This window comes from Empidonax traillii, unplaced genomic scaffold (genome assembly GCF_003031625.1).
Source record: "Empidonax traillii isolate 1590-97213 ecotype Southwest subspecies unplaced genomic scaffold, ASM303162v1 scaffold282:size975252, whole genome shotgun sequence".
Lineage (NCBI taxonomy): Eukaryota > Metazoa > Chordata > Aves > Passeriformes > Tyrannidae > Empidonax > Empidonax traillii.
The window spans coordinates 824251-835628 of record NW_020955475.1 but is presented as its reverse complement, the minus strand read 5'-3'; the positions used below and the strand labels follow the sequence as shown (position 1 = coordinate 835628).

The 11378-nt window shown below is 37.3% G+C and overlaps 1 protein-coding gene across 2 annotated transcripts in view; it reads left to right on the top strand.

Moving 5' to 3' along the window:
• Nucleotides 1-11378, top strand: part of MID1 (midline 1) — a 148694-nt gene that overhangs the window by 111721 nt on the left and 25595 nt on the right. For both annotated transcript variants that reach the window (XM_027890262.1, XM_027890263.1), the window contains exons 4-5: nucleotides 7091-7198; nucleotides 10270-10418. In XM_027890262.1, coding sequence (XP_027746063.1) covers nucleotides 7091-7198; nucleotides 10270-10418 — 257 coding nt within the window. The remainder of the gene's footprint in view (nucleotides 1-7090; nucleotides 7199-10269; nucleotides 10419-11378) is intronic.

Genomic DNA, 11378 nt, shown 5'->3' with positions numbered 1-11378 from the left:
AAATTGATTTCATAAATTACTAATTAACAGTATAATGGGTCCTGTATATACATGGAACTACAGCACTTATGCATACATTTTATGTACAGATTAGGCACATGCTGGAATATGTTGTTGCGCCTACAACCATTTTCTATCATCTGTAAATTGGAGTAATAAATATGGTAAGGTGTAACACAAATTGTATGTGAACTAACAGCAGTGCTTGCCACTGCCTGTGAAGGTGGCTAGTTCCCATTCGCTCCACCTCTCTCTTTGTCTTGCACCCATACATGTCTATGTGTTCATGTTTTTGTAAACTGATATTCTTGCAAAACTTTGTCCTTAGACAAGTAAATGGGGTTTAGTTCTGTCTTAACCACTGCTTAACTAACTCAGCAAGTAATATTTTGTGCCTGCCTTCAGAGACTGTAACTTGTTAGTCAAAATGCTGTTAATTTATGGAACGTTTCATCTCTGAGACCTTTATCTTTATGGGGACAAAATACTCATGAGTTCTTCCTTTTTCTGCCTAACATAAATAGCTAAACAGGGATTAGAGCAACAAGGAGGCCAAAGGCATTGTTTCTCTTGTGAGTATGTTAAGCACAAGGCTAAGAACTCCGGGTCCTAGATGAGAGTTTTAAGTACTGTACTATTAGTTACAAGGGCACTGGTTTAATCTGGTTATTTTATAGTTTTTGCTTTTCAACGCTAAATGAAATGTACCTAGTGGAATATTTTGGTCAATGTGGAACAAAGGCTTAACTTCAGCAGGGAAAAAAAAGTAAAAAATTAAATTAATGAATAAATGTTGTTCAATTAAGAAGTATTTTGATTGTTTAGGTTCAAAGAAAGGACTAACATAAAGGGTAAAAATCATGCGGGGAAAATAAATTAATAATATGACCATTTCCCCGCATCTTTAAAAACCCACATTCCTCCAAGGGCCTAGTTTCACAAACATTTTAACTGGTCTTAAGACTCATTGATGTCAGAAGTCTCCCCACCTCTGTTTCTGCTCTCCCCATTGTGTTTCTCTACCTGCTGCCCTTGTGTCTGTGCAATACCCACATCAGCCACCTGAGCTCAGCCCCGCCATTGCCCCACGTGGCTGCACCAACTTCCACAGAAGGAAATAAAATGGAGAAGACCTTTGCAAGTTGTGAAACCGTGGTTTGTCTTGCAATAAATGCCTTTCTCCAGTGTGCTTTCCTATACTGAGAAATGTCAGCTACAGTTCCAAGATGATGCTGCATTTGTATTTTCTAAAAACAATATTTGTTTAATTGAAGCAAGCCTAGTCGGTAGCATTTACAGATGTCAGCATAATCTCTGGAGTAGCCCTTTATGAGAACTTTCCAAATCATGTGAGCTGAAGATTTTTTTTTATGGTTTTAATGGGATAAGTATAAAAATAAGTACTTGGTTTTGGGGTTTTTTTTCCTCCATGAAACTTGTTGTTCGGTTTTGGTTTGTGATTACATAGTAAATGTCTCTAGAGGACTGCTCGGTATCTTGCTGGTTAGTTTCTCAACAATGTGTTTCAAAGCACAGTGGGACAAACAACTTTAAAATAATATTTTAGTTGGTAACATGAGTATTTCAGTCTTCTAAAAAGGGTTTACTTTTAGTCGAGATTGGGACAGATAATCTTATCTGCCTGACTCAAAGTGGTTAAACTATCCTGGCGTAATCAATTCTCCATTCACACAATTCCTAAGTAGCCAGGCTAAGGTGGCATATTTTTGCACTGACCTTTGTTTAACCTGCTCTGAGACTGCCTCTAAACACAGGTCTCCTAGTTAGAGATAGATGTGGAATGCAAACAAAAACAAAGCCTCTGGCACACTTGAAATGGAAGATGACCATTTCTTTTTCTTCTGCACCATTTCAGAATAAAGGATTTATCAAAGATCCGTTCAGATGGCAAGCTGATTAATACCATGTATTTCCAAAGGCTCAGTTTGTCATAATAGATAAAATCAGATTTACACTTAGACTAGAAAAGGTTTGAAAAAGTTATATTCCAGGAGTTTCTTTTGCTCTACAGAAGACTAAATTGAATAATCCATAATATCAAACAGGGATATGGAATGAAGAATCCATGACTCTCATTCAGCCTAGCCGTCCATAAAAAGAAAGAGAAGTAACTTTTTCATAAGTATGCATTAATCATTATCCTTGGTATTTCTATTAAATAAATAAATGAAACATGGACAATACTAAAATATGACTTCAACGTATTGTGGGTCTATGAATAAAAGTTATTCACTTTAAAACATGGAGAAAAATAAAACTGTCTCTTTAGAGCAGTATAATCCTTTAATTCATCTAGGAACTCTAATCCAAGAAAATGTGTTCCACATCTACATGACAATAAAGAAACTTATCCTAGATAAAACAGGTACCAGCCATTATATGTAATCGCTTTAGATTTTTTTATCCCAATTTCAGAGTTTGGTGTAAGAAGGAATTCAGGCTCAAATCTAGAGTGAAGTATGTGGCAATGATGTTGAGTGGAATCATGCAATTTGCTTTTCTTATGTTTCTGTTTTCGTGTGAGTATACAGTCGTTCTATAACTGCCAACTCAAATGCATAAAGACAAATTTGTACCTCTTCTTTACCTGTATACCCACAGCTACAAAGAGATTTTTTTTTGAGGAACTGATACTATTTTTATATCATGAAGCTGAAACTCAAATGCACACCTCAATTTCCAAAGATGAGACTGTTTCTACAAGCTACTTCCTTTTCACTTTGCATAATCAGTGGAGGACTAGTGAATAAAAACTGCTCTGGTTTTGATGAATTTGTCCCAGTCAGTGCAGTCTTGAGAAAGCAGACCACCTCTAATTTAGGGTGTCTTATTTTGCTTATCATTTAGAGATTATTTGCCAAAAAGAGACATGAGGATTTCCACTTGTGGACAGAATTGCCTCACCCCTAAGGAATCTCAGAGTGAGCATTTTGCTCCTGCAAGGAAAATTCTGCTGAAACACTAAAAAAAAAAATCTTTTTCCTCAGTATATTAGTTGACGAAGTTTTTGTAGGTATGAATCTAGCCCTCTGACTCTCTTTGTCTTTGAATTAACCATAGAAGCTCCACTGCAATCTTGAATCTTTAGCCATGCTGTAGTGCTGTGATTTCCCAAACATCTGCTGGGGACTTTGAAACCACCACATTCACTTTCTTATGACCTAAGCTGCAATTTAATTCAGGTCTCTGAAGATGAAAGCCAAGGAAGCCTCTGCAGAGAGTGAAACATTCTCCAAAGCAGTTCTCAGGCTGTGGAGCTGGGAACAGCTGGCCTGCTCCCCCTTTTTGGTTGGGAGGGCTTGCTGTTTCCAACTCCCTGTCAGACATCTGAGGAACCCTTATTTTTCTTTCTTTACTACACCCACTTCCCGAGGCAAAGGGCAACAGTCCCTATCCATCTGTCTGGAAAACCTGGAAAGAAACCTGAAATTTGTAAGATGGGTTCTTTTTTTCAGTAAACTGTTTGAGGTCTTTGTATATTACAGAAGCAGGAATAAATTCCCCACAAAAGCAGGAGGACTAGAATCAGTTCTTGCTTGTTTGTAGACAATATCATAGTTTTTGCTAAATCATAATTAAGCCTCCTAGTCAGTTTTAAAAGTGTTTTGTGGTGTGGAAGAAAAATTTGTAAAAATGATACCAACAAAACACAAAGCTTTAGGTTCATGGATTTTTAAGTACTTGGTTGGTGCCAAAACTAAGTGTATTGATGTCAGTGAAATTTTCTATAGAAAGATGTTCCCAAGTTCAGCATAAACTCTCAGACAACAGATACCTCAGATTAAGCATTCAGTGTTCATCTTGGATGGAGGAAGCCCAGGTTGAAGTCTACTCTCTGTAAGATTCGGACCCTCCACAATCTCTAGGCACAGTCTCCAAATTTTTATAATGCAGTTCTAAGTCTCTTTTAACAAACTCCTTGGACAGGGGGCTTGTTTTTTAATGTGGAAAAATGTAGAATGTAAAACCTCAAGTATTTTCACCAGGCAGAACTTGCATTCCTTGGCCAGCCCCAGCTGGAAGTTATTGTCAAGGTTGTTGTTCATCAAAGGACTCAAGCAGAAAGCAAAGCCTTATTCCAGTATTTCTGTAGCACCTGATCCTTGCCTGTGGGTCTTTGGTCTGACATATGACTCCTAGGAAACAAAAAAGTAAATAATATTCAGTGGTAATCTCACAAATAGTCCCTTTAGGGCCACAGCTAATATAGTGCACTTAAAATTAGGCATGTGCTCAATTATAAAGTTATTACTGAATCAAAGGCTTTGTAGGCTGAAAATGTGATTAAGGAGTATTTCAGTTTGAGAAAAACCCCAGATGAAATGTTGGGGTTTGGGTTTTTTTCGTACAAAGCTCAGACGTATCATATAATTTTGGAATATTCTTTTCATTTTTAATAAGCTTGTGCAAGCTATAAAGTTGGAAATGTCTTCAAATGAAGTTTATAAAAGAGCATACTATTCAGATTTCAAAGAAAAAGAGAATTCTGCAGTCAGTGCATAAGAAATTCAAAGGTTTTTTCCCAAGCATTTTGTTTTTCTTAGTCTAGAGCTTTTTAAGTTAAGATTCAATTAATACATTGTTATTCAAATCAACCAGAGCATTAAATGAAACAATATTGACTTAACCCTCCTGTAGCTCTATGTTTCATGACAGTTATCCCAAAAATTAATTAGTTCTGCTTGACAAAACGAGTTGGTGATGTAAGTGGTGCTAGAAGTAACGCTTTGAGTGGAAGCTACTCAAAAATCCCGTGAAGTGTTACTGTAATTAAGTGCCAAAAGTGTTACCATAATAAGTGCTGAAGTTGGCTCTGGTGTAAGCTGACCTTGGTATTGACACAGGAGTTATGCCTACAAGCGGTGATGTGGTCACTACCTCTGGCTGAGCCTGTGCGAGATTCCTCCCTCTTTGGTGGAATTTCAGTCTGCTTGTGAAACTGAAGTCAGGGCTGTGGAAACTAGGGCACTGTACAGCTTGTTGAGGACAGCTCTGCAGAGTTTCATGCTGTGAAGGTAGGTCCATTATGCAGCCAAGGTGGTGGGATGACAAGAAGAGAGGGAATAGGAAGGACAGTGCTGACTGATTAATTTTTCCAGGCTACCTGAGCTGTCAGTGGAAAGATGCTGGCACTGCTGGAGGCTTCGGGTGAGCTGCTCCATGGTCTGTCTCTCCTCATGGACAGTGGTGAGAAACCAGGCATAGCAAACAGCTAACCTAAGGAGATAGGTAGGCACCCAAAACAGCACGGTGGAAGTACTTTCTGCATCTTCAGCACTTACAGCTACATCAGACCCCTTCCAGAAACAAATGTATTGTCTCTTCATTATCTTGATATTTTAATTAATAACTAAGCTTCTAAAATGTGCAAACAAACTTTATTTTTATGAAGGTTTGAGAGGGATAATCAAAAACCTTGTTGAAAGCAAACCTTTTTTAAAAAGTCCCTTCTTTGCCTGGAGGATGCTGTGTATTTCACATAAAGAGGTTATTTGTAAAATTGGTCCTGGTCCAAATTTAGATATATAAGCATTTGCTTAAGCTTAATGAGCTCCATAACATGCTTACAGGTAAATACACGTTTAAACACATTGTTGGAAGGATAAAAAAGAATGCTGGTGCAGATCAAGGGACTCATTGGACTGAAAAAATAGCCAAGGGGTAAAATACAGTTACTTGTCACCTGAAACTATTCCCTGTTATTGTTCACCACTGACTCTTACTAGCGCAGTGGAAGAGGTGACATGGCTGTAGGGGCAATTACCCTGCTTTACCTTCTTACCCTCTTTTACTCATAGCAAAGAGCAAATGGAAACATCAGTCCTTTCAATTTTACTTTATTCTAGGTATGATTAGAGCTTTTTGCCTTCTTCTCTGACTCTTTACGCATACACGTAAGCTAAACATACAACTGTTGGAGGGGGAAGTACATTTTCTTGTTGTACAGAATGATGCCTTTTCACTGAAAAAAACAACTTCCTCCAGAAAAAAACATTTTCATCTGAGAACCAAAATTTTCTATTATCAATTTTCTTATTCTTTTTAACAAAAGTCAACTTTTTCCATAGAAAGCTAATGTTCTTTGTGAGCTTTTTTGCATTAAAAACAGTTTCATTGGCTCATGTGTTTATACTTTATAAAACTACATGAGCACATCTATTATTTTCTGTCTGATTCACCGCTGAGGCAAAGTGGGAGTAGTAAAGACAATCAAGACACATGACTTGGTGTTGTCAATTGTGTCTTCAATAGTTTGAAACTTTTGGGAACCAATATGTGGACATATACGGGTATCATTAGTTCACTTCATCTGCAGTAAAAGAACTTGGGGTCATTAAATGCAACTGGAAGGAGAGAGGTTCAAATCCCTCTAAAGAGGCAGTTGCTCACTTTCCTGTGAGTTAAGCTGTGGTACTCATTGCTGTAGAATGGTGCAGATACTTAAAGTTTCCAGGGATTGAAGGAGAGGCTAAATAAATCCATGTAATAGAATTCTTCTGAGGATTAGTAATGATGTACAAATTGTGTCTAGTTCAAGAAGACTCTGAGCTGCAAATGGTTGGAGGATGACAAAACAGTCATGGGAGTCATCATACATGTTGGGACCTTTTCCTGACATGCTTTGCTAGCAGATCCTGGCACTAGCAGCAGTGAGAGAGGGGATACTGCACTAGATGGATTGTCTGATCCAGTACTCGTGCTCTTAAGTGCCTCAGTGTTCACTGCAGTCCTCTATATGGCTGCAAACTGATGTGTTAAACACCTCCTGAAGAGATTTCACTTCTCACTGATGTGTGGTATGACAATACTCACAGGACAAGGCTTCTCTCACATGAGTTAGAAATACCTGATTATCTATTTGTAAGGCCTGCCTGCAAACAAGACATTGAGACTCAATTCAGCATTTCGCAAAATACAAGAGAGAGAGGAGAAAATAACACACAGTTTATACACAGAAAGGAGTAAAATAAGTGCTAAACCCAACATTTTACAAATTACAGTTTTCAAATTAGAAAAGGGAAAAGGAAAATGCCATAAAAGGTCTTATTCATCATCTTTTTCTTTGTAGGTAAATGCATCCCGCCAAGAAACCAAGCTGATGGAAGAATGTGACCAGCTCATTGAAATTATCCAGCAAAGACGGCAAATAATTGGAACCAAAATCAAAGAGGGAAAGGTAAAAGCTTTTCTTCTTTAGATCACAAGCAGGTCAATACTGCTTCCTTGATTTTACAGCTTTTTTGATTGCAGGTACTATTAATACAAAATTGTAAAAGTCCTTATGTACTCCTGGGCTATTGCTACTTTCATGTAAAGAAGAATGACACACTTGAAAATTAGTATGCTAGACCTCAACTGTTTATTTGGCATTTCTCTTACTAAGTGTGATTATGTTTTTTAAGGATAAAAACAGACATGATGTCACAATCAACAAATCACAATTAAATTATGTCTACTTAATGATTCCTGAACTCTGGTTTATGCCTGACAGTTTTCCCCCCCTTGTTTTACTTTCACAAACTGTCACAGCATTTGAAATCATGTCTGGTAATTATCTACATACTTTTTTTCCCTAGATAATTTCATTATTTATTCAAATACTACCACATTAAGATTTTGTTCCAGTCATTGCAATTCATGAGAATAGGAAGTCCTAATTTATTTACAAAAAAAATATATTAAAAAACATGCAAGAAATTAAATTGTGTGCATTTCTAATTCCTGAGGTTCAGTGATTAATAGTGGCAAACATATTAAGTAGGAAAAATCTCTGATATTTAAGTTTCAATGCATTTTTCTAACTGTTAATTCAGAAATGCATTACAGTTGGATTAATATTTTTATTTGCTAGGTGCACAGTGTTTACTCTTTAACTGCTAACCTAACCAAGTCAGATATAAACTCTTCTTGTGTGGCAAAAGCTCAGGAAACGAAGAAAGTCAAGAGCAGGTTAAATGGTTCATGTGGCTGTCAAGATATTCCAATTAACTTGAAATGAAAAACCTGTAGGCTGGGGCTGATTTAAACACGTTTGAAACCACAGGTCCTGTACACTGTGTGACAGAACCTGAATTTCCTCAGGCTGTTAACAAAATATAATTCCCTTCAAATGGAATAGATGACCTTCTTAATTTTTGCTTCAACTCTGTTTCTCTATGCAGTGAGACCAGATGTGCTGCCAATGAAGTAGAAAACTTTCCATTCATTTGGATTTGCGCTATGTGCCTGATTGCTTTTAAAAACTGTTTCTTACAAAGATGTATTCTAACGTCCATTTAGCATGAAAGATTTACAATACAATTGACTCCAAATTTATTTGAATAGACCTGATATCAGAATCTGTCCCTGTTCTTTGTTCTGCTTTATTGGCCAAAAGCGATATCAGTGGAGGTCCAGCAAAGATCTGGAATGCTTTGGCCCAAATGTTGTACATGGTGAAAGGTTTCAGGGGTTCAAGAGACTCAAGTAAAAAGCCACAGAAAATTCTCCCCAGTGTGTCTTCTTTTAAGGGGGCCTTTCTGGAAGGTAGGGCATGACAGATTTCTCTGTAGGACTGTAGTTATGGCACAGAGCTGGAAACACTCAGGTATAAAGTTCTAGCTGTGCCTGCAAGGCTGCAGATTCAGCCTTGAAGTCATGCAAGTCCAAAAACCCAGTGCAGCTCTCACCTATCACCTGAAACCCATAAAATGCCAAACAGCTTGTAACAGGAAAAAAACAAATATCAACTAGATAAGATAATTTTAGGGCAGATTTCATTCCTACCATTGCAGAAGTGGGCGGGGAGTGAGTGAGATGAGACTCTTCCTTTTACAATTTATCATCCGTTGTCTTCTTGAAGAAGATATAAAAAGAAGCAAGCAAGCAAAAAACATATGTCACAAATCATGACATGCCTTCTTTTGAGTGCAAGAAACTCACAAGGTAACATTTTTTCAGTTCACGTTTTACTTATTAATTAATAAAGAGATGAATTTTTTAACACTGCAATGAACCTTTCCTGGTTAGACTTGTGTAAACCAAACTGTAATCTCTGCAAATGCACAGGTAGAGAAAGCATTGTGGCATTAATTCATCCTAGAACTGATCAGATCATTAGCATTATTAAAATTTATACATTCCCAGCATTTTCCCTGCTTTGTTGTTTCTATCTTTAGAAAAAATACTAATGTTACATGACATTAATCATTTGGACAGTATCTTCTTTGAAAAGTTTTTCAAAAAAGTTTATTTTCCTACTTACTTCTGTTGTCAGATAGGTGTACTAAGATACTCTCATTCATCCTTAAGACACAAATAGTTTAACTCAGCAGCTTCATAACTTGTTCCGTAGTTCCTGAGATTGAGGATCTTCATTATAAATTTGAATATTTCTGCCAATCCACTTGGTTGTTAGTTTCCTCATTTTGAATGTAACTGGCTCTTAATGTGCCTTTCTAAACTCCAGAATTACTTAATTTCCTTCCTATTTCTTGTTGCTGTTCAAACTATGATCCTGATGTGATAACAATGGAAAGGACTCCCAGACCTTTCAGGAACTATTCTAGTTCCTGGAAGTTTTTTTAGCCAACATTGTCTTTAAATGGAGGATTCACTGCGCCCTTTCGTAACCTTTCAGCTAATGATTACAGTCACATCTACAGTGTTTATCTCCAGCGCATATGTTTGCAGTAATAATAATCATCTCTCCATCACTACTGTGCTTTTGTCCAGTTAAAAACATCCAGTCAGAAAACACCCTGTTTGACTAAAAGCACATAATGAGAAGGTCAGATGTGTCTTCTTAGTAGAACTGAATAGTCTTTTTCTGTTAAGTTACATTTTAAGATTATTTCTTTTTATGAAACTCACTTAAGTAACAGGAAAAATGTTAATCTATAAGATGCCTTTAACACAGATCTCATAATTTCAGGGAAATGATTATCTAAATAGCCTTTAGTTATCATGTAAGCAGAAGTTACCAGGAAATGACGTTCCTTCTCCTGGAAAATAGGCCAGCTGTGCTTATTTTGGCTCTCCCCCGTTGTTTTCCATGTGGAAAATATTCAGGCAGAAAGACTGTGCCTGTCCCTTACTGAAAATGTTACACGGCTAGATGGATTTCCCCACAAAGCTTGTGTGAAAGAAGCTCTTGTCACAGAAGCCATTCATCTTACCTCCTCCTTTGCCAAGTTTTGCCTCTGAAGTGCAAATACAATTGTGATACACACCTTAGAGACGTGATTGCTTTCTTATGTTTCACTCAAGGTGGTGAGGTTGAGAAAACTGGCTCAGCAGATTGCGAACTGCAAACAGTGCATTGAGCGCTCGACATCCCTCATCTCTCAGGCTGAGCAGTCGCTGAAGGAGAATGATCACGCTCGTTTCCTGCAGACAGCTAAAAATATCACTGAAAGGTAAAGAAGATGTTCATCTCGGTAAAAAGAATAACCTCACTTTAAGGTAGCTGAGTTGTCACAGTTGCCGTAGTCTTGTCACACCACAGATGTGGTCAAAGATGGAGGAGTTATTGACACACTCCCCTAAAACACTACTTTGTGCTGTAGCAGAGTGGGAAGAACCTTACGGTGATGCTAAATCAAAACATCCCTTTGAGGAGCAGTCAAAAAAAAGGTGCAAATTAAGATTTAGAACAGTTAACAGCATGCATAAATGAAAGAGGTAGAATGGTTGCCAAGCAGATGTCTGGTGCTAAAAAAAAGGTTTCTGGAGGCTGAAATTCCTACTTCATGAAAAATTCTGAGATTGAGAAAGAAGTCAGGTAGTAAATACATTCCTGAGAACAAACTGGCAATGGTCTTAACGGATACATATTTTTCACCAAATAACAAGCTATAAGCTAATGAAACATATGACCTCTACCATGCATCTTTGAAGAGATGGAGATAATAAACAGTCTGGATGTCTGGAAGTTACATGAATTACTGTGTTGGGTCCCCTGGTGCAGCAAGTTTCTACTGGTTTTAGGGTCCTGGCTTCTCTTAAACATGTCAGATATATCAAGGACCCAAAGACAAGGACTGTGCTATCATAAAATTTGGTCTGGTTTTCAGTGCAACGCTGTGAATGCTGAAACATTCCCACTGAACTTCAGCAGTACTTTTTGATTAAAAAAATGTTCTGTTGGAATTATCAGCTGTTTATCAATCAATCAATAATATTTAAAAAACAACGAACAAACAAACAGGGAGAATATCTCTGAACAATGAAGAAGAAAGCCACCAAAAGTATGCTATTCATTCAGCTGATTTTTTGTTTCTGGGTTCACATTATATCTTTACATTTTCCAGTCAATTCTCCCTGAATACAAAGCATGAAATTCCCTGCTCCTATTATGTATTTTTTTAAGCCTATCA